The sequence below is a fragment of the Chiloscyllium punctatum genome, chromosome 7 (genome assembly GCF_047496795.1).
Source record: "Chiloscyllium punctatum isolate Juve2018m chromosome 7, sChiPun1.3, whole genome shotgun sequence".
In the NCBI taxonomy this organism is placed as follows: domain Eukaryota; kingdom Metazoa; phylum Chordata; class Chondrichthyes; order Orectolobiformes; family Hemiscylliidae; genus Chiloscyllium; species Chiloscyllium punctatum.
Window position 1 is genome coordinate 112,874,778 of NC_092745.1, and position 24,232 is coordinate 112,899,009.

Consider the following 24,232-nt stretch of genomic DNA (forward strand, 5'->3'; position numbering starts at 1 on the left):
AAAAGTTCTTTGTACTTCCCTCCATGTCTTTCCAAATATTAAATCTGTGCCCTCTAGACTTTTGTGTTCTCATCTTTTTCCTTGTCCATTTTATATATATAAGCCTGTTATTGGCTTATGCATATATGTGCAATCCCCCTCCAGTTCCTTTGTTTCAAGTTTTCACCTTACATTGTAGTTAAAATCCTGCATCCCGTAATTGGTAAATCTCATCAAGGATCTTTGAATGATTCCTATTGACAGTAGTGGATTTTGATGTCATTGCCTGATTGGAATTTATGAGGTGATCTTTATGGTTGAATAGCCTTGAGATATTTTTCAAGAGGCACCAGCTAAACTGTTGTGGCATGGAATGAATCATGCCCGAGCAAACAGTGCTTTCAGAAGGATGAGAATTTTAAAGAATTTGAGATATTAATAAAACTGTAGATCTTTCAAAGTGGCTATATATTCTATATCATTTAACAACTTGGTTTATTTTTCTACAGCTGGAGAATATTGGTAACTTTATTAAAGCCATTCAGTCTTATGGGATGAAGCCACATGACATTTTTGAAGCAAATGATCTTTTTGAGAATGGGAACATGACTCAAGTCCAGACAACACTTTTGGCACTTGCGAGTCTGGTAAGTGCAGTCCATTCTGGGAGGTTATTGATTGGTGGATTTAATGCAGCACAGATCACTTTAAAATTAATATTAGTGTTTTAATGTTTTGGTATGGAGTGTAAGCGAGCTTTTCACATTTGCGTGATTTGCATTGCTAAATTGAAATGTAGTGAAAGTGTTTTGATTTAATTTTATGGCTTTCTTTCCCCTTTCTGGCTTTTCTCTCTTTCTGGCTCACTGAATGTTCTATACCTGAAAGGCTGGGCAAGCCTCATACTTGGCTTCCCCACTGCTGTCAAAGCCTCAAGAGCCATGAACCTCCAGAGCTAGCCTGATGTGGCTCTCATTTGATTTTTCCTGCTCTGCTGCCATTCCTTGTTCTTCAACTCTGCTCCTAGCTTGCAACATTTCATTTGCAAAATCAGTAAGTGAAAGACCATAAGACATAGGAGTGGAAGTAAGGCCATTCGGCTCATTGAGTCCACTCTGCCATTTAATTGTGGCTGATGGGCATTTCAACTCCACTTACCCGCACTGTCCCCATAGTCCATAATTCCTTGCGAGATCAAGAATTTGTCAATTTTTACCTTGAAGACGTTTAGCATCCCAGCCTACGTTGCACCTCTGTGGCAATGAATTCCACAGGCCTACCACTCTCTGGCTGAAGAAATGTCTCCTCATTTCCATTCTAAATTCACCCTCTAATTCTAAGGCTGTGCCCACAAGTCCTAGACTCCCTGCCTAACGGAAACAATTTCCCAGCGTACACCCTTTCTCACCCATGCACTATCTTGTAAGTTTCAATTAGATCTCCCCTCAACCTTCTAATGAAAACCATCCCAGGATCGTGAGCCGTTCATCGTATGTTAAGCCTACCATTCCAGGGATCATCTCTGCTGGACACACTCCAATGCCAGTATGTCCTTCCTGAGGTGTAGGACCCAAAATTGGACACAGTATTCTAAATGGGGCCTAACTAGAGATTTATAAATTCTCAGAAGCACATCGCTGCTTTTATATTCCAACCCTCTTGAGATAAATGACAACATTACATTCGCTTTCTTGATCACTGACTCCACCTGCAAGCTAACCTTTAGAGAATCCTGGACTAACAGTCCCAGATCCCTTTGTACTTCAGCTTTATGAATTTTCTCACCATTTAGAAAATAATATATGCCTGTATTCTTTTTTCCAAAGTGCAAGACATTTTCTCACGTTAAGTTTCATCAGCCATTTCCTGGACCGCACGCCTAAACTGTCTAAATCTTCCTGCAGCCTCTCCACCGAACTTCGTATCATCAGCAAACTTCACCAGAATGCCCCCGGTCCCTTCATCCAGATCATCGATATATAAAAAGAACAGCTGTGGTCCCAACACAAACCCAGGGCAACACCACTTGTCACCGACTGCCATTCTGAAAAAGAGCCTTGTATCCCAACTCTGTGCCTTCTGTCAGACAGCCAATCCTCAATCCATGCCAGTAGCTCACCTCAAGCACCATGGGCCCTCGCTTTACTTAGCAGCCTTCCGTGAGACACCTGATCAAAGGCCTTTTGGAAGTCTATACAGCTAACATCCACTGGGTTTCCCTGATCTACCTACTTGTTACCTCTTCAATGAATTGTAACAGGTTTGTTAGGCACGACCTCCCCTTACTAACTACTGGAAATACATCCAGGGAAGTTATTTGGGTGGAACTGAGAAATCCCGCCCAATAGTCAGAGGGAAATTGAGAAACTTGTAAGGAGATCTCAGCTATCTGTAAGAATAATAGGGTAGTTATGGTAGGGGATTTTAACTTTCCAAACATCGACTGGGACTGCCATAGTGTGAAAGGCTTAGATGGAGAGGAATTTCTTAAGTGTGTACAAAACAATTTTCTGATTCAGTATGTGGATGTTCCTACTCGAGAAGGTGCAAAACTTGACCTACTCTTGGAAAATAAGGCAGTGCAGGTGACTGAGGTGTCAGTGGGGGAGCACTTTGGGGCCAGCAGCCATAATTCTATTCGTTTTAAAATAGTGATGGAAAAGGATAGACCAGATCTAAAAGTTGAAGTTCTAAATGGGAGAAAGGCAAATTTTGACGGTATTAGGCAAGAACCCAGGTAAATAGTGTGGTGAAGAAGGCATATGGCATACTGGCTTTTATTGGTAGAGGAATTGAGTTGCGGAGTCCTGAGGTCATGTTGCAGTTGTATAAGACTCTGGTGCAGCCAGATCTGGAGTATTCTGTGCAGCTTTGGTTGCCATAATGTAGGAGGGATGTGGAGGCACTGGAATGGGTGCATAGGAGGTTTACCAGGATGTTGCCTGGTATGGTAGGAAGATCGTATGAGGAAAGGCAGAGGCACTTGGGGCTGTTTTCATTGGAGAAAAGAAGGATTAGGGGTGACTTGATAGAGGTGTACAAGATGATTAGGGGTTTTGATAGGGTTGGCCATGAGAACCTTTTTCCACGTATGGAGTCAGCTATTACGAGGGAGCATAGCTTTAAAATAAGGGGTGGTAGGTATAGGACAGATGTTAGGGGTAGATTCTTTACTCAGCGAGTCGTGACTTCATGGAATGCCCTGCCAGTAGCAGTGGTGGACTCTCCCTCTTTATGGGCATTTAAACGGGCATTGGATAGGCATATGGAGGATAGTGGGCTAGTGTAGGTTAGGTGTGCTTAGATCGGCGCAACATCGAGGGCCAAAGGGCCTGTACTGCGCCGTATTGTTCTATGTTCTAACTTTCGAAAGCTGATTGGAGGCAGATGTTCTTAGGTAAAGGGACGGCTTGAAAATGGGAAGCCTTCAGAAATGAGATAACAAGAATCCAGAGAAAGTATATTCCTGTCAGGGTGAAAGGGAAGGCTGGTAGGTACAGGGAATGCTGGATGACTTAAAGAAATTGAGGGTTTGGTTAAGAAAAAGGAAGGATATATTAGGTATAGACAGGATGGATCGAGTGAATCCTTCGAGTACAAAGAGAGTAGGAGTATACTTAAGAGGGAAATCAGGAGGGCAAAACAGGGACATGAGATAGCTTTGGCAAATAGAATTAAGGAAAATCCAAAGGGTTTTACAAATACATTAAGGACAAAAGAGTAACTAGGGAGAGAATAGGGGCCGTCAAAGATCAGCAAGGCGGCCTATGTGGGGAGCCAGAGAAAATGGGGGAGATACTAAATGAATATTTTGCATCAGTATTTACTGTGGAAAAGGATATGAAAGATATAGACTGTAGGTAATTAGATGGTGACATCTTGCAAAATGTCCAGATTAGAGGAGGAAGTGCTGGATGTCTTGAAACAGTTAAAGATGGATAAATCCCCAGGACCTGATCAGGTGTAGCCTAGAACTCTGTAGGAAGCTAGAGAAATGATTGCTGGGCCTCTTGCTGAGATATTTGTATCATCGATAGTCACAGGTGAGGTGCCGGAAGACTGGAGGTTGGCTAACGTGGTGCCACTGTTTAAGAAGGGCGGTAAAGACGAGCCAGGGAACTATAGACCGGTGAGCCTGACCTCGGTGGTGGGCAAGTTGTTGGAGGGAATCCTGAGGGACAGATGTACATGTATTTGGAAAGGCAAGGACTGATTAGGGACAGTCGACATGGCTTTGTGCGTGGGAAATCATGTCTCGTAAACTTGATTGAGTTTTTTGAAGAAGTAACAAAGAAGATTTAGGGCAGAGCAGTAGATGTGATCTATATGGACTTCAGTATGGCGTTCGACAAGGTTCCCCATGGGAGACTGATTAGCAAGGTTAGATCTCGTGGAATACAGGGAGAACTAGCCATTTGGATACAGAACTGGCTCAAAGGTAGAAGGCAGAGGGTGGTGGTGGAGGGTTGTTTTTCAGACTGGAGGCCTGTGACCAGTGGAGTGCCACAAGGATCGGTGCTGGGCCCTCTACTTTTTGTCACTTACATAAATGATTTGGATGCGAGCATAAGAGGTACAGTTGGTAAGTTTGCAGATGACACCGAAATTGGTGGTGTAGTGGATAGCAAAGAGGGTTACCTCAGATTACAACAGGATCTGGACCAGATGGGCCAATGGGCTGAGAAGTGGCAGATAAAGTTTAATTCAGATAAATGTGAGGTACTGCATTTTGGGAGAGCAAATCTTAGAAGGACTTATACACTTAATGGTAAGGTGCTCGGAGTGTTGGTGAACAAAGAGACCTTTGAGTGCAGGTTCATAGCTCCTTGAAAGTGGAGTCGCAGGTAGATAGGATAGTGAAGAAGGCATTTGGTATGCTTTCCTTTATTGCTCAAAGTATTGAGTATAGGAGTTGGGAGGTCATGTTGCGGCTGTACAGGACATTGGTTAGGCCACTGTTTGAATATTGCGTGCAATTCTGGTCTCCTTCCTACCGGAAATATGTTGTGAAATTTGAAAGGGTTAAGAAAAGACTTACAAGGATGTTGCCAGGATTGGAGGATTTGATCTATAGGCAGAGGCTGAACAGGCTGGAGATGTTTTCCCTGGTGCATCGGAGGCTGGGGAGTGATCTTGAGGGCATGAGAGTATGAGGGCATGGATAGGAGAAATAGACACAATCTTTTCCCTGGAGTGGGGAGTCCAGAGCTAGAGGGCATAGGTTTAGGATGAGAGGGGAAAGATATAAAGGAGACCTAAGGGGCAACGTTTTCAAGCAGAGGGTGGTACATGTATGGAATGAACTGCCGAGGATGTGGTGGAGGCTGGTACAATTGCAACATTTTAAGAGGCATTTGGATGGGTATATGAATAGGAAGGGTTTGGAGTGATATGGGCCAGGTGCTGGCAGGTGGGACTAGATTGGGTTGGGATATCTGGTCTGCGTGGACAGGTTGGACCGAAGGGTCTGTTTCCATGCTGTACATCTGTATGACTCTATGACATGCTGACTTGTTCTCATCGAACCCTGCACTTCCAAGAATTTAGAAATCTCATCCTAGAAATCTCATCTAGAATTTTACCAACAACCAACAACCATGGTCCGGCTAATCTGCCTATAGTCTTCCATCTTATCTTGATCCTTGAACAAGGGGGTTACAACAGTGATTTTCCAATCATCTGGGACTTTCCCTGACTCCAGTGACTTTTGAACGATCACAACCAACACCTCTGCTATTTCCTCAGCTGCCTCCTTCAGAACTCTCGGGTTTTGTCCATCGGGGCCAGGAGAGTAATCAATTTTTAGACCTTTATAGTTTTTCTAGTACTTTCGCTTTTGTAATAGCTGCCATACTCAACTCTGCCCCCTGGCTCTCCATTATTGTTGGAATATTACTCATGTTTTCCACTGTGAAGAAACAAGGCTGGAACTAATGTCTGCAGATACTGAAAATGTATGGGTTTACTTTCCTTGGAACTTTAGTTAGCAGTCACTGCTTTGAAGTATAGGTGCTTTAATGTGATTTTGACTGGAGCATATGTAGCTGCTGATGGTTGCTGACAATTGAGTAGGAGTTTGGAAGAAGAAAATGGCAGAAGACGTGGGCAGCATAATAACCAAATTTTATGTTGACTGGAGGACTAGGAGACTGAGAAGGGGTGTTGGATGCATGGGAGGTGTGAAATGGGTGGTGGGGACGATTTGAGAGGGTGAAAAGAATTAGCTGGTTGTAGCACAAGAGAAATGACTTGGAAAGGATGGAATAGCATAGAATGGAAATCTTTAATAGTAGGACCACCTCAATAAAAATATCAACGATGGTTTCAAAGCTGACTCTTTTATCAAGATACTTTTATCAACCTGTGCCTCAAACATTATGCTGAAAATAGACCAAGCTACACCAGTCATTTGAGGTGTGATAAGTATGTGGCCTGCAATTTCACTTCCAACCATTTTATGTTTGCATCTGATCTATGCTTATTTTTGAGGGAGGCTGCATTGCATTTTATTTGGTTGTATGAGATGCAACAATGCTGTATGAGCCTATCCCAGGATTCAAAGTCAAACATCAGAACTTGTAAGTGAAGCTTGCTTTGGGGGCTGTAAGAATACCCCCCTCGAACAAGTTACTCTAAAGAAACACCACTGTGATATTGATATTCCAAGAAAATTGTTAAAACAACAGAAGATTTTAAAAATTACCATTTCCCATCCATAGGCAAGTTTATAGTAATTTCTCTTTACCAAAACATTCCAACCTAAAAGGTTGTAAGTGCAAACCTATTCTTAACCTTATCGGTCCCTTCTACTGGAACTTTTTCCTTACAAGATCCACTTGTATGATAAAGCAGAATGACCTCTTTTATCAAGGCTCTGAAGTATTTCTGGTTCTGTAACTCTCTTAGCTCAGGCTGATAAATCAAACTATCTTGCATTCTGCTAGAGCATCACCCAATCATGGGGTTTCAGTGTTTTATCCACTGCCCAAGGAGATTCTTCATGACCAATGCTACCTGTTCATCTTCTCTGTGGTGTCTTTTCTCATTTTGAAATCTTTGAATGATTACTGAGGCATTGACAAGAAATTCTGTTTACAGATCGTGACCTTTTCCTCCTCAAATGTATCCTCTGAATCAGTACTGGAACTGCATTTTCTTAGTTCTTGGTCACAGTCATGGCCTTCACTTTTCGTCCCCTATCTTGGGCATTTAGCCAGTTTTGTATTTTTCTGTAGCTTGTACTGCATGCCCCACTATCGTAGCCGCCCCTAATCATATGATCTTGCAGGCTGGTAAACTGCTCTAGGCAAGTAATCCCTACATAGGATTATTTTCTCATGTTTTCCGTGGTCAGTGCATGTATGTATGTGTTTCCTGAGTTCTTACGTTCTGCCCTTCTGGTTCAAAATCGTACAACTCTTGTATGTGAAGTACATGGTACTTCATTAACACTACCTTCAACATTTTAAGAGGCCGAAAATTCAAAACTCATCCCCACTACTTAAAAGGGATGCACCTTTTATAGTCTAATTTTCCATTTTGCCTTGAATTGTTCATGTCATGCCCGGATCCATTACTGGCCCATTCCATTCTTTGGGTCTTTCTCTCTTGTCGGAAACCAGGTTACCAGATCTGAAATTTCCCCTAGGTGTTTTAATGCAATGTCTGAATGCTGTTCTATTTCTTTCTCTGATGCCTCTGCTTTAATACACTTTTCTAATGTGGTGTAATGCATTTAGCTGAATGCAGTGAGTTAAGCTGATCATTGTTCCTCCTTGTGCAGTAGGATTGTCATGCAGTATTGAAGGTAAATTTTGGATTCTGCCTGTGTACTAGTTGATATGGGCTATACATAGCCCACTCCAATGATTTAAGGAATCTTTTTGCTTGTACTATCCATGCTGGTTTGTTTGTAACTTAAAATTTGGATGTTCTGTCAGTATTTTGTGCAACATGTTATTAGTTATTGCATGACTTCTTTCACAAAAGTCATTGCTTAACAGACTTTCTGCAGGAGTGTGCATTCCTATAAGATTGATGTTCTTGCACATGTCTTAAAACTCACCTTTCCTAAATTCATCTGTTTTCCAGTAAGCATTCTGCTGATATCCCAAGGCCAGTATTCACCTACACTTCAGTGACTATGTCCACTGGAGTCTCTGTCCTTATGGATGTCACAGTGGACATGCTAAACCTGATTGTCATCTTTACAGAATGTAATACAGAAGCATTCAAATCTTTGTTCCATATTTTCAGGTTCATCATTACTACTTCATTAAAATCCTAGAGCTGAAGCAGCACTTACCCCTGCAATAGATGATGTCTTTGATATTTAATATATCAGGTCTATTCTTGAAGGGAATCTTAATGTTTGTCCAATTTCCATATAATCCTTCTATCATCAGTCAGCAGTCTGTCTGCAGATATCAAGAACACTTCTTGACTTTTCTATGAGAAGCCCCAGATTTCCTCAGCAGAATACAGTAATGTCCGGGTCCTGTGAAGTGTGCGTTGTATTACATTACCAAGTGCCAGTACCTGTTCATTCTCCATGTCCGTACCTTATAAGAATCACCAAACCCGCTTCAGTATCAAGGTCTGTTACATTAGTTCTGGAGATGCTTCATGCCTAATTCTGTAAAGGTAAAGTTCTATTTTTCTGCTTCTTTATTAGAGAAGTGACCTGAGTCCCCATACGCTTGTATGGCTCTAGTTTTGAAAACATAAGTGGATAATCATAATTTGTGATCTTGCAGTATGACTCAGCCATTTCACTTCTGAAAACTACAAAGGGGCTGCCAAAAAAACAGGGATTACTTTCTACTTCATCTTTCTAGCCAAGGAGATTGAGATTAACCCTCTGCTGTCTTTGTTTCAAATAACAATATCCATAAATTGCATTTGGCAGGGAAAGATTGAGATTTGCAAGGATTTTATTGTTAATCTACAGTTTAGCTTTTTGGCAAAATAGTCAGTTCATCTTTTCCCTCCCAGTAGTCAGCACTCTTACTGGGGATGGATTTACTTTTTAAATACAAAATCATGTGAGCAACACCAGATCTCAAAGACATTGGAGTCTTAAAGGGACCTGCATTTCTATCACTTGCATCAGCGGCTGGGAATTGGTCACAAGGTTTTATCATCTTCCATGACATGTGAAAATGCTGTCACAGAACTGCCAAACCATGGAAATGAGTGTCTCATTGTAGCCAAATTTCTTTTAAAAAGATCTCACACCAGCTTATAGTCCAATAGATTTATTTGGACGCATTAGCTTTCAGTGCACTGCTTCTTCAACTGAAGCTCTTGCTTTCAAATAAACCTATTGGGCTACAACCTGGCATTGAGAGTTTTTAACTTTGTTCATCCCAGTCCAATACCGGTTCCTCCACATCAGAGCTAGATTTCATAATCTTTCAAAGGCTCTCATGATGCATTTGTCAGAAGCCTTAGTCAGGCCAACCAATGTGATGTCGTTATCCTTGTTCTGCTTTCTGATACTACTCACGGAGTTGTCTTTTTGCAAATAGCAGCTCAGTAGTTCCTCCAGCTTTTTTGTTAGACATTGCTGACTCTTTAGCAGCAGATTTTAGTCGAGACGTTGCACTAAGTTGTTCAACGAATTCTGGTGATTTTCAGGATGATGAAGAAGATTTCTCTGACAGTTGCAAGATTGATATTGTTCTTTTCTATTTACACAGGTGCACAATGAAGGCCTCATTGTATTCTTGCACAATGGTTTTTTGCTTCATGTGTAAGCCAAAGAAGTTGAGATTCTTGACCAGGCATTAATGTCCAGCTTTCTAGATGCTCTTTGCTAAAGGACTTTGATTTCATTTGTTGTATCTAACAGGCTTGGAGGATTATCAAGAGAGCAGTTAATGGTGCCCTGTGGAAGGTTGTTAATTGTTTTTTTCATTGATTAACAGCTAAGGCTAATATTGAGAATGTGGTTTAAGTGCTCCACCCAACTTTCCAAAGTTTGGTCTTTTTCTGTGAGTAGTGTTGGTCACCTGAATGGAGGGTTGATGATTAACCCATGATAGAGTACTTTTCAGTTGCATGGATGAATGGAGACCCAATAGAAACTTGGTACTGTCCAGGACAACGCAGTCCCCATGATGGGCACTGCATCCGCCTTCAACATGTACTCTCAACATGTTAAGTTTCTACAGCGTACTACAGCAACTCACCGAGACCATAAAATGTAGGAGCAGAAGTAGACCATTCCACCCACCAAGTCTGCTTCGCCATTCAGTGGTACCGTGTGATAATCCACAGCTCTCCTTTTCTGCCTGGTCCCCATAACCTTTGTTTCCCTTATTGACTAAAAATCTGTCTATCTCAACATACTTAGTAGCTTGGTCTTTACAGCCCTCTGTGGTGAAGAGTTCTACAGATTGATCACCTGAGGGAAAAAAAAGTCCTCATCTCTATCTTAAATGGGTGATTTTGTATTCTGATTATGCCTCTGTTCCTCATGTCTCCCACAAGGGAAAACATCCTCTGCCTCCCCTCGTCCAGCTTCATTTAAAAAAAACTCTCCAAACTTCTAATTTCTCTGCCCAAAAAGAGAAAGGCAGTAAGTAAACTGCTTGTAGGTATCCCTCGGTGATTTGTATTTTAAATAAAAAAAACAAAAGTGAGAATATTAAATGTTTTGCTAAATTGCTTTGCCCAAGCGTGTGTTTATGGGATATTGTCTATATTGGAACAGTTGATGATTAGTGGTTGAACCACATATTACCTTGTTAAATATTTCCATAGAGTTAGTTTTGCCAGTTCTTCTTTTTGTTTGTATTTTATCTATGTTGTGAAAATAAAGTGTTTGGCATAAAGTCTCAAATCATATGTGGAACAACAGCACCTTACACTTGCCTTTAAATATAAAAGTTAGGGTCTGGGTTTATGTCCTTACAGTACTCTTGGGAGCAGTGGGTGTATGTGTGTCTATCTTGTCTGGTCCATAACACAAGACATGTTGCCATCATATTTCAAGGGCTGCCTGTGCATCGACAATAGTGCCAGTCACGCCAATGCTAGGAATGCTCACATTCCTAGGAATTTACATTAGGAAAGGTGTGCACCGATGCTGATGTGGCAGGTCTCTTGGTGTCACCATTGTGTGCCAACCATGACATAAATCTTTGTTTTCCCCTAGGTTTGGTTCCCAACTGAATCTTGTAAATGACAATCTTCTGATTTACCCCATTGTGCACTGAAAAGCTAAAGATTTTCTAAAAAGCTTTTGATCTTATCTGTGGACAATGATCCTTTCATTGACACTTGTTATGTGGCAATAAATTACAAAGTGTGTTCCAGAACAGCAGAGGCTTTCACCTCTTAATGCTGTTGAAAGCTATAGAATTTGGCCCAGTATCCCAGGGTTAAAATTAAACTTGTATCATAATGCCTTGGTCTGCATATACTGAATATTTTTAAATTGTTACAAAGTGTCCTCTTCCTTGTGTAGGCTTGAATATTCCTGTGGTGCATCTGGTTTCTTCATTCTGCTGTTGATTTCTCTCTTGCTTCACTCTCTCTCATATTTTCTTAAGTAATTGCTTTTCTGCACTGGTAATCCTACAATGTTGGAGCATAAAAATCAGAATTGCTCATCTTCAGATGGATTAAAATCTTTCTCTTCTGGATAATTGCTGTCATCACCATCTTCAACACACCCCTCCCCTATGTTCCCGTCGGCTCTCCCACTTCAGTCTTCTCTAATTGACAGTGGTGTTGCATGATCCTTATTTCTTTCAATTTACCTGACTCCGTGTTTGTATTACAGAATCATGAAGAACTAAGCTGTGATTTGTTTTGGTTCACTAGCCTTTTAAGTATTTTTGTTTCCCACTTTTTTGGTTTTGATTGTTACAGGAAAAGTGTTGAAACACTTAATATCTACACTTGATCAAAAGTCACATGACACCAGGTTATAGTCCAACAAGTTAATTTGAAATCTCAAACTTTTTGAGCACTGCCCTAAAGTGAAGAGAGCACTCGGACGCAGACTTTATAATCAGAGGTCAAAAGATCATGCAAATGGTGAGTGGAGTGTCGACAGGCTGAATAATAGGTCTCTGCAGGTAATCAAGAGTGTCGGACAGTGTGAGTAAAGTGTCAAAAGTTGAATAGCAAGTGAAGGGATGACCTATAATTTGATTAATTGAGGCAGAAAGAAATTATATATAAAGTTGTTGCTGGAGACAAACCAAATGACTCTAATAACATGCTAGGTGTGGAACCTTTGCATTCAACTCTTATACCTAGCATGTTATTCCAGTCTTTGGTTTGTCTCTAGCACCATATTAGACTAATTTGTTTTATAATTATCTCTTTGGCTCAATTATAAAGTCTGTGCCAGGGTGCTCACTCCACGTGATGGAGGACAGTGATCTGAAATCGTGTGATTTCAAATAAACCTATTGAAATATAAGCTGGTGTTGTGTGACTTTAGACCTTCTACCCCCTACCCTCCAGTCCAACGCCTGCACCCCCACATCATATCTGTACTTGAGTATGGAAGGCATGACTATTGAAAGCATGCAGTTAGATGTGAATGGGCGGTAGTTACTCATAAGTTACTTGTGCTTTTTAAACTATGTATACAGCGTTGCATTCAGTTAACACATTTTAATGAGGCTAAGATTTAGAAATGAAGATCAACTGAAAATGTTTCAACTTAATGTCTCTAAAAGAGTTGATTGTACTGAGAAATGAGAGAAGTGGTGTCTCTCAGGAATCAATATTTTCAAAATTTACAAGTCACATCAAATTAGTATGTTTAAGACCGAGGGGGGACTGCTACAAAATTCAAGATGTTAAATAATGGGCATGTAAATACAAATCAGCAAGTGTGAGGTCATTAATTTTAGTAAGAGGAATGCAGTGACCATGCCATCCTTGGAATGCAAGTATCTGAGTGGTCAAAGTAGAGGAGTAAAAAGATCTAGGATTGCACATTCGCAAGTATTTTTAATAGCCACACCACATATTAAAAAACCTTTAAAAATACAGCGATAATAATGGGCCTCATTTCTAGAGGAATGGAGTCCCTGCGTTTCACATTAAACATGTGTAGAACCTTAATGAGATGGTGTTCAATTAAGATAGAGGTGCTACAGCAGCAACCAATGTTAGTAAGGATGATGCCATAAATGAAAGATTAGAATATTCAGTAAACACCGAAAAGGGTGAGTTACTTTCTGTAGAAAAGGTGAGACTGAGGACTGACCTCAGAGGCCATGTCAGTCTTAAAGCTGTTTGAAGGACTGGTTGAAAAATGATATTTCCAGGTTGAGAAAGTCCAGCATTAGAGGCTGTAAATAGAAGATATTAATAATAAGTCCAATAGCGAATGCGGGAAAAATTTATTTAGCCAGGAATGGTAAAATGTGGGGCTATGTACACATGGTTAGTTAAGTAGAATAGTATTGAGTTTTAAAGGGAAGCTGATAGGTGCATAATTCATAACAGAAGAGAATATGTGTAGTTGAAGCAAGTGAAATGGGGTGTGTGACTTTTTTAAAAGAGTTTAAATTTTAAACCAGTACAAATGGATGGTGGTTCTATTTTTGTGAAGGGGTTTTTAAAAGTCTTTCAACAACGATGACTTTGAAACCAGTATGTTTCAGAGAGAGCAGGTAACTGCAAGATCCCCTGGGGTATTATTGGAAGTCTGTTTATATTGTGGTGGTTTAATAACAGGAGAGTGAAAATATTAAGCCATGAGCTGGAACAGACAAGGACCTTTCTTTTTTGCTTTATTCACTCGCTCGTGGGACGTGGGCATCATTGTATTGGCCAGCGTTTGTTGCCAGTTTCTAATTGCTCTTGAGAAAGTGGCGGTGAACTGCTACAGTCCATGTTCACTAGACTCGCAATACTTTTAGGGAAGGAATTCCAGGATTTCGATATAATGACATTGCAGATATGGTGATATGTTTCAAAGTGAGGATGGTGAGTAGCTTGTTGAGGAACTTGCAGATCATGATGTTCCCATGTATGTGCTGTCATTTTCCTTCTAGATGGAAGTGGTTGTGAGTAAGGAAGATGCTATCTGAGGAGCCTTGGTGAATTTCTGGAATGCATCTTGTAGATGGCACAGACTGCTACTACTGAGCATCAGTGATGCAGGGAATGAATGTTTCTGAATGTGGAACCAATCAAGCAGGTTGCTTTGTCCCGTAGGAGTTGCATTCCTCCAGGCAAGTGAAGAGTATTCTATCACACACTCACTTGTGCCTTGTAGATGATGGACAGGGAGCCAAGAAGTGAGTTACTAACAGAAATATACCTACCCCCTGACTTGCTTTTATTGCTGTTGTATTTAAGCGGCCACCTTCAGGATGCTGATGATGGGAGATTCAGTGATGATAATCTCTTGTTGGAGATGGTCCTTGTCTGGCAGTTGTGTGGTGCAAATGGTCTTGTTATTTTTCAGACTCAGCTTGGATATTGGCCAGGTCTTGTTGCATTTGGACATGGACTACTTCAGTATCTGAGGAGTTGCCAAAAATACTGAGCATTGTGCACACATCAGCAAACATCCCCGCTTCTTACCTTAATGGCGAAAGATTGTTGAAATTGCAGGTGAATTGCATGGTTTGGCCTAGGACACACCCCTGAAGAACTCCTGTCGCGATGTCCTGGAGCGGAGATGGCTGACTTCCACAACCTCAAACACCTTCCTATGTGTCAAATATGACTCCAACCAGTGGAAGGTTTTCCTTCTGATGCCCATTGACTCCAGTTTTGTTCGGACTCCTTGATGCCACACTTTGGTCAAAAGTGGCCTTGATGTCAAGGGCAGTCACTCTCACTTAGGGATGTGACGATGCTGTCACTTCACAAGGTAGTTTTGTCCTTTTTTTTGAGAGGTTGTAAAGGCAGAGACACTGAGCAGTTGACCAGTACTACTAGAGTAAACAACTTGTGAGGCCTTCTTGGGTTTTTTAAGTAGGTGTGGCTAGCTCTCATAGATCAGGATTACTGGATTTCGATTTTTTTCAGCAGTCAGAACCTGCTTGGGGTCTCAGAAGAATGGGAACCTTCAGTGAATGATTCCTAGCTGCTACTTTCTCTGAAATGTTTCTTGATGATTTTTCTTTCCTGGATTGGAGATCTGCATGCAAGAATCTGTGTCTGAATTTGCCTTTTTGCCAAGGAGTGTGTTTGAGATGTTACTATATTGAAACAATTAATTAGGAATATGTAATTAATCTATTATTTGGTTAAGTTGTCCAATAATTAGATTATTCTAAATTCCTCTTGCTTTTGTTTATACTTTAACTATAGTGTTATATAAATGGTGTTTTGCTTGACAGTGAGAAGTTTGACCAGTTGAATCATATCTGGAGCACGGCATTTCACACCAACCTTTAAAATAAGAAAAAGTTGGGGGTCTACTTTCCCCTCTTAAAATATTTTTGAGGGGATCTGGTCTAGTCCATAACAGTTCATTGAATTTACAGAAACAAATATGTGGAGATTCTGCACATAAACAGCTGTCTGGTCAAGTTTATTTAATAGATTTCAAAAATATCTTTGAATGTTGCTTGTGCTTTTTGGAAATATGGGTAATTCTTCTATAACGGGATGGTTGCATTCTTGTGCAACCCCGCACTATTAAAAAATCGCACTTTAGAAACAGCACTTAAACTGTTGGCGATGTAATTATGTTACAGCCAACACACGTGTTAGCTTTAGAAGCAGTGTCCCAATTCATAGTCGTGTTACAGCAAATTAGCGTTTAACTAAACATGCGTTATAGCTGAACAACCTGTAGATGATGTAATAGTATATTATTTGAAATGATAGATTGAGTAGATAGACTGAAGGTAGAAATAAAATCAAAATCTTGTAGGAAGGAGATGCAGATTATTGAGCATTTATAATTGGAAAGAAAACCTAAAATTGAAATGTTACTGCTATAATTAGCTAAGATACAATAATAGATTTTGTTTTTTAAAATCTTTGAGAAAGAGGAATGAAAAGATAAGTGGGAAACTGGAAAGGGACGTTGAATTGAAAATTCTCAAATTGGAAAGAAGATTGGGGGAAAAAAATCTAGTGCGAATACAATTTTAAAAAAACTTGCCTCCAAAGAGAGAGAGAAATTAAACAAGCTGATTTAAGTAAAGAAAGACGAGAGGCAGTTGTTTAGAAGGTGACTCTGATTCCAATGAGATGTTGGTTTTAATTATGAATTTATCATTAGTGCCTAGATTTATTGAGGATGACTTTGACATGAAAATTGGTGGATTTGTGTTTAGTGAGAAAGGATGTAGCAGGATACAGATGAGTAGGAAAGCTAGACAGGAAAATGCAGATTAATCCAGAGATGAGGTGATGCATTTTAGGAGGTCAATTCAAGAGGAAAGTATGCAGTCAATGGCAGGGTCCTGGGATATATAGGGAGATCTTGGGGTCATGTTGAATGTGGCAACACAAGTGAATAAGGTAGTAAAGAAGGTGTCGTGCATGCTTCTCTTCATAGGTTGAGGTATTGAGTGCAGAATTTGGCAAGTCATGTTGCAGCTGTGTAAAACTTCAGTTAAGCTACATTTGGAATGTTGTGTGCAGTTCTGGTCACCACAATATGGGAACGATGTGGGGGCTTTAACGAGAATGCAAAAGATGCTTACTAGGATGTTACCCGGATTGGAATGTGTTCACTGTGAGGAGAGTTTGGACAAACTTAGATCGTTCTGACAGTTTCAGAAACTGAGGGTGATCTGATGGAAGTATGTAAAATTGAGTGATGTGGATATGATGAATTTTCAAGGGTCTGTTTCCCAGGGTAGAAATATCAAATACTAGGAGGCATAGGTTTAAGGTGAGGGAGAGTAAGTTGAAAGGAGATGTGTGAGGCAAGTGAGGGTGATAGCAACCTGGAATGCACTGGCAGAAGAAGTGGTAAAAGCAAATATGGTAGCTGTGTTTTAAGAGACATTTGGACAGGCGCATGAACAGGCAGAGAGTAGAGGTATATGGACCCTGTTCAGGCGAATGGCGTTAGTTTAGAATCACATCATGGTCAGTACAGATGTGGTGAACTAAAGGGACTGTACTTGTTCTGCACTCTTCTGTATTCTAAAAGATTCACTTAAGAAGGTAGCTGGACACCTGAAATCACAAAAAGATTATTGGATTTTAATGCTGTAGTGTTTTGACAAGTACTGATATGACTTTGTATGTTTATGTGTGTGTGTGTGTGTGTGTGTGTAATTTTGTCAGAAAAACAATGATTATGAAATTGTTTAAAAATGCTATACTGAAAGTTTATCAAATTAAAAATTTTAAGACTCTGAAAGAAACCTAATAAAATATTTGTCAAATTTGCAAAAATGGAAGCAATGCGATGGGTTCACTGGTTTCAGTTGTTAAAATTAGGAAAAAAAATTGAGAGCGCAAGGGAAATTATGATTATGGAAGAATTCAGAAATAGCATTCCTGTAAACCTGAAACCTTATTTAGCAATGCTGGCGGGTACCCATGAAACCTCATGCAGACTGTTACAGATGAGAAAATTACAAAGACATTTTAAGAAATTGAAAATGTGTGGATCGAAGAGATACAACTTTTACAGAACAAAGGTAAGCAAGGCAATAAAGGAGAGTGTTTAAAACCAAAAAGTGATACATGAAGAAAATTGTTTCTATTGTAATAAAACTGGATATACCAGTGCCAATCGCTGGACATTAAATGGGGCAACTGGTTGCAGTTGTAGGAGTCTGAAGAATCTTCAAAAAGGCATCAGGAAAGAATTGGGTATTAAAACTGTTGTGGTAGTACAAAGAGAGCATGCTTTCTTAGGAAAGGGTTTGGTTTGTGATGCAAACTGATGCCAACTGTGCAGGGTTTTGGATGGAAAGAGTTGGAATGGAGCAGTTTGGAGGGTGTTCACTTGCATGGAAAAGTTTTGAAGTTGAATAGAAGGAGGGCTCAGAAGAGGTTATTAAAGTTTCTAGAACAAGTTGATAGGACAGAGTATGGGAGGGGTCAGGAGTCTCACTTCAAGCTCGGGATGGCACGGTGGCCCAGTGGTTAGCACTGCTGCCTCAGCGGCAGAGACCCGGGTTCAATTCCCGCCTCAGGCAGCTGTCTGTGTGGAGTTTGCACATTCTCCCAGTGTCTGCATGGGTTTCCTCCGGGTGCTCTGGTTTCCTCCCACAGTGCAAAAATGTGCAGGTTAGGTGAATTGGCCTTGCTAAATTGCCCATAGTGTTAGGTGAAGGGGTAAATGTAGGGGAATGGGTCTGGGTGGGTTGCTCTTCTGAGGGTCGGTGTGGACTTATTGGGCCGAAGGGACTGTTTCCACACTGTAAGTAATCTAATCTAAGCTCAGCACGTAAGCAGGATACACTGCTGTGAGTATTATAGAGCTGCAAGGGGATCAGGACTGGGATCGAAATATCCAAGGATGCATGTCCTTTCGAAAGGATTGGCAGAGATAAGGCAGAGGTGGTGGGGTTGAAGTAAGAAATTAAAAGCAAGAAACAATATAAATTTGGAAGGTGTAGACTGTGTGGGTAGAGTTGAGGAACTTCAGAGGGGGGAAAAAAACCCTAATGGGAGTGTACAGGTCCCCCAGCAGTAGTTAGGATGCAGGGAAGGAAAGAAATCAGAAAATAGCAAATACATGTAAGAAGGGCGCTATGATAATAATCATAGGGAACGTTAAAATGCAGGTGGACTGGGGAAAAAAATCAGGTTGGTTTATTTTTTGAGCAGCTTGTGGTAGAGCCCACTAAGGAACAGGCGACTCTGGATTTTGTGATGTGTAATGAGGCAAATTTGATGAGGCAGCTCAAGGTGAAGGGACCCCTAAGCGGGCAGTGACCATAAAGTGATAGAATTCACCCTGCAGTTTGAGAGGGAGAAGCTTGAATTAGATATAATTGTATTACAGTGGAGTCGAGGGTAACAGTAAAAACATTAGGAGGGAGCTGACCAGAGTTGATTGGAAGGGGAACTAAGCAGGGAAGATGGTGGAACAGCAATGGCAGGAGTTTCTGGGAGCAATTTGGGAGGCGCAGCAGAAATTTATCCCAAGGATTAACTAAGGGAGGGCAAGACAACCATGGCTGACAATGGAAATCATGAACAACAGGATACGGAGGTCAGGATAGAGTGGACATGGAGAAGATGTTTCCACTAGTAGGGTAGACTAGGACCTGAGGGCACAGCCTCAGAATAAAAGAACAACTCTTTCGAACTGAGATGAGGAGGAATTTCTTCAGCAGATTATGGAATCTGTGGAACTCATTGCCACAGAAGGCTGTGGAGGCCAGGTCATTTAAGACTAGATGGACAGGTTCTTGATTGATAAAGGGATCAAAGGTTACGGCCAGAAAGCAAGTCCAGAGGGAATAGAAAGGCGGACTTGATGGGCCGAATGGCCTGTGTGCCAGTGTCTTTATGGCTCAGCATCAGCTGAGGTTACCATTAAAAGACTCTCCTTTCTCAACCTCTCCTTTCACCTGAGATGTGCTGTCCCTCATGTCCATCACCAGTCACCTGGTCTCTCTCAATAAAGAGCAACCCTTGGTTTTGTGGGATTATGGCAACATTTCTGAGAGAAGAATGACTCTGGACAGTCGTGTCAATATTAGGAAAATAGTTTTCAAATTGAATCCCATCACTGGAGGTTCTGACTATTTTATTGCAAAAAAGAGAATTATTACTCCCATTAAGTTGATGCACATTGGTGCCAGTCAATCACTTGCTGGATTATGATCATGTTTGCCTTCTGGAGGGTTTACTGAGGGAAGAAATGTTGATTTGGAGGTATATGCAGATTTAAAAAATGAGTCCAATTATTCAGGTATGGATTAAAGTGTGAGTTAATAACTGGAGAAGCTATAGTTGCAGTAGTGAAATAAATTCCTGTATATGGAATTGATTTGATTTTGGAAAATTTTGGGCAGGTCCAAGCCAGAGTCCTTCAGGGCAGTGTCCTGCCCAACCATCTTCAGCCGCTTCATCAATGACCTTTCTTTCATCATAAGGTCAGAATGGGGATGTTCATCACTGATTGCACAATGTTCAGCACCATTCATGATTCCTGAGACACTGAAGCAGTCCATGTCCAAATGCAACAAGATCTGGACTTGGGCTGAAAAGTGGCAAGTAACATTCATGCACACAAACGCCAGGCTTTGACCATCACCAATTTATTGTGAGAGTACCTGCCTTCCTCCGAGCTCCATCCTACAACTCATCCGCAACAGTGAGAGCCATTTCCTCAGATGGTGATGGCTAGCATGAAGGGGCATATCTTTAAATTGAGAGGTGATAGATACAGGACAGATGTCAGAGGTAGTTTCTTTACTTAGAGTAGTAGGGGTGTGGAACATTTAAATTTAAATGATCATTGGATAAACATATGGATGAAAATGGAATAGTGTAGGTTAGATGGGCTTCAGATTGCTTACACAGTCGGCGCAACATTGAGGACTGAAGGGCCTGTACTGCGCTGCAATGTTCTATGTACTAAGAGACAATCTGATCACTGGTCCTTGACATTCAATGGTGTTACCGTCACTGAATCCCCCCACCATCAACATCCTGAGAGTTATCATTGATTAAAAACTCAACTAGATTCACCACATAAATTCAGTGGCTTTAAAAGCAGGTCAGAGGCTAGGAATGCTACAGTGAGTAACTCAACTCCTGACACCCGAAACCTGTCCACTATCTACAAGGCACAAGTCAGTAGTATGATGGAATGTTCCCCACTTGCCTGGGTTAGTGTAGCCCCAACAACACTCGGCCTGATACCATCCAGGACAAAGCAGCCCAATTGATTGGAACTGTATCCACAAGCATCTACTCCCTCCACTACCGATGCTCAGTATCAGAAGTGTGCACTATCTAGAAGATGCACAGTGGAAATTCACCAAAGATCCTCAGACAGCACCTTCCAAATCCATAACCACTTCAATCTAGAAAGACAAGAGCAGCAGATACCAAGTTCCTCTCCAAGCCACTCACCATCCTGGCTTGGAAATATATCTGCATTCCTTCACTGTCCATTGTTACTGGGTCAAAATCCTGGAATTCCCTCCTTAGTAGCATTGTGGGTGAACCCACAGCAGGTGGACTGCAGCAGTTAAAGAAAGCAGCACACCACCACCTCAAGAGCAACTAGGGATGGGCAATAAATGCTAGCCAGCCAGTGACCCCCCCCACATCCCACAAAAATGAATTTAACAAAAGCATATGTGCCTCACGAGAGTAGTGGAACAACCAGTGGAGGTAAGATGTGTTACAGGAAGAACATCCTGGATTGTTTACTGATGTAAACAGGAAGAAAAGGAATCTGAGACAGGAAAATGATTTGGAATTTGTTATTGGATACTGTTGAGAATTTAGCTCAAAGGATGCAGGTAAAAAGTGAGACTAATGTGTTTGACCCATCTTCTTTAATAGAAATGTAGCAACCCTTTCCTGAATTGAGTTATAGCAGACAACCCACTTGGAATGCTTTTGAGTCAGACCCAAGCATTACTTGAAAGACAAAATACTAATGAGGAGATAGAGACCACCTCATCCATCTGTCGATGAGAAACTCATGGGTCTACCAGGCAGTGGTCCACCAGATGGAAGTTCCATCTGAGTTTTATAAAATCTTCAAAATGGCTCACAAAATTCCAGTGGAATTTAGTGAGCTTTTAGGAAAGCACATGCTTAAATATTAAACATTCTTATTGGTCAAGATTGCATAAAATTATGGTCAGATTTTGCCTGCCATGCCATGTGAAACAATGGGGAAATTTCAATTAAACCTACATCTTTAACTCTTGTCACCAGCTTTCAAAGAAGCCAGTTAGCAGAGTCCTATAATTTGTTTAGGATCCCTATCTAAAACAAGGAATATGAATTAGTATCTTTTAAAGGTTCTGAACATTTCAACAAAACTTTCTGGAGCAGTGCCTTTAGGAAATATTACTACAAAAATCACAGTGGATAAGTTAGTTTTTTTTATGCAAGATCTGAATTACCCTAAAGAAGCATCAGATTATGGTTCAGATTTTACAGCACCATTATTTAAAGAAATGATGACTAGTTTAGGAATGAGAATTTACATCATCTGCTTATTACCCACAGTCTTAATCTCCTGCATGGAAGCAATTGCATCAAACTTTGACAGCGTTGATTAGAGCTTATTGCTGTTGATACCCTAACTATTGGGATATAGAAATCCCCTCGTTACTATTTACCCTTCGACATGCTCTTAAGTCCACCAAATTCATTCCTTTTGGACTAATGTGGACATGAAGAGATCACTTAAATTGATAAAACAAAAACTTAGAGGCTATATTTACAGTCTGTGTTTTTGAGTTTGGGAGAAATTGTCCAAAGCATGAAAATTGATGGAGAAGCGTTTGAAGAGTGCTCAGTAAACAATGAAATCTAGAGCAGATAAAAAGGACAAAGTTTGAAATTTTGTTGCTGGTGTTACTACTAACACATTTCCCTGGGAGCTATTCAAAAGCAAAATTCACTGAACCTTATGAATTCAGAGACTCATTGCAAATTATGTAGTGAGTATTCTGGGCAGAGCTAATAATTGGCAAGTGTCTCATTTAATCTGTTAGAGATATGATGGTAGTGAAAGCAAGTGAAATAAAAATATCAGAATTGAGAATGAGTACTTATAAAACAGCATTTTACAGATTCAAGTCAAAAGAAATTTGCTCAAGTTTATGGTGAACAATGCCATTATACAACTAAATCTTTGGCAAATCTCATCTCTGATGGTGTAAAAACCGATGGGTCGGCAGAAATTCAGGAAGATATTATTGCAAAGTAAACACAAAAAGTACAGGCTGCTTTTATCACAATTTCATAATTGCAGGACTATGTTGAAAGAATTCTATGTGCACAATACATCACCAAAACCAAATTGCTAAAAGGATGTAGCAAAGTTCCATTGAGAGCACCAAAGAGATGTCAACTTTTGTAACAAAAGTGCAAACGTCAAGCAATTTGAGGTAAAATATGTGCTCGCAACATCCTTATGTTTAAACAGTAAAGTAATTGCGTGATTTCGATTGCCTGAATACAACCAGTTAGGTAAAAACAATGACTGCAGATGCTGAAAACCAAATACTGGATTAGTGGTGCTGGAAGAGCACAGCAGTTCAGGCAGCATCCAAGTAGCTTCGAAATCGACGTTTCGGGCAAAAGCCCTTCATCAGGAATAAAGGCGGTGAGCCTGAAGCGTGGAGAGATAAGCTAGAGGAGGGTGGGGGTGGGGAGAAAGTAGCAGAGAGTACAATGGGTGAGTGGGGGAGGAGATGAAGGTGATAGGTCAAGGAGGAGAGGGTGGAGTGGATAGGTGGAAAAGAAGATAGGCAGGTCGGACAAGTCCGGGCAAGTCAAAGAGACAGTTACTGAGCTGGAAGTTTGAAACTAGGATGAGGTGGGGGAAAGGGAAATGAGGAAGCTGTTGAAGTCCACATTGATGCCCTGGGGTTGAAGTGTTCGGAGGCGGAAGATGAGGCGTTCTTCCTCCAGGCGTCTGGTGGTGAGGGAACGGCGGTGAAGGAGGCCCAGGACCTCCATGTCCTCGGCAGAGTGGGAGGGGGAGTTGAAATGTTGGGCCATGGGGCGGTTTGGTTGATTGGTGCGGGTGTCTCGGAGATGTTCCCTAAATCGCTCTGCTAGGAGGCGCCCAGTCTCCCCAATGTAGAGGAGACCACATCGGGAGCAATGGATACAATAAATGATATTAGTGGATGTGCAGGTAAAACTTTGATGGATGTGGAAGGCTCCTTTAGGGCCGTGGGAGGAGGTGTGGGCGCAGGTTTTACAGTTCCTGCGGTGGCAGGGGAAAGTGCCAGAATGGGAGGGTGGGTCGTAGGGGGGTGTGGACCTGACCAGGTAGTCACGGAGGGAACGGTCTTTGCGGAAGGCGGAAAGGGGTGGGGAGGGAAATATATCCCTGGTGGTGGGGTCTTTTTGGAGGTGGCAGAAATGTTGGCGGATGATTTGGTTGATGCGAAGGTTTGTAGGGTGGAAGGTGAGCACCAGGGGCGTTCTGTCCTTGTTACGGTTAGAGGGGTGGGGTCTGAGGGCGGAGGTGCGGGATGTGGACGAGATGCATTGGAGGGCATCTTTAACCACGTGGGAAGGGAAATTGTGGTCTCTAAAGAAGGAGGCCATCTGGTGTGTTCTATGGTGGAACTGGTCCTCCTGGGAGCAGATACGGCGCAGGCAGAGGAATTGGGAATACGGGATG

At 41.3% G+C, this 24,232-nt stretch overlaps 1 protein-coding gene across 1 annotated transcript in view; it reads left to right on the plus strand.

The window, feature by feature from the left end:
- cnn3a (calponin 3, acidic a) overlaps window positions 1-24,232 on the plus strand; it is a 108,592-nt gene that overhangs the window by 72,278 nt on the left and 12,082 nt on the right. Inside the window, exon 4 of the mRNA XM_072574609.1 lies at window positions 489-626. Coding sequence (XP_072430710.1) covers window positions 489-626 — 138 coding nt within the window. The remainder of the gene's footprint in view (window positions 1-488; window positions 627-24,232) is intronic.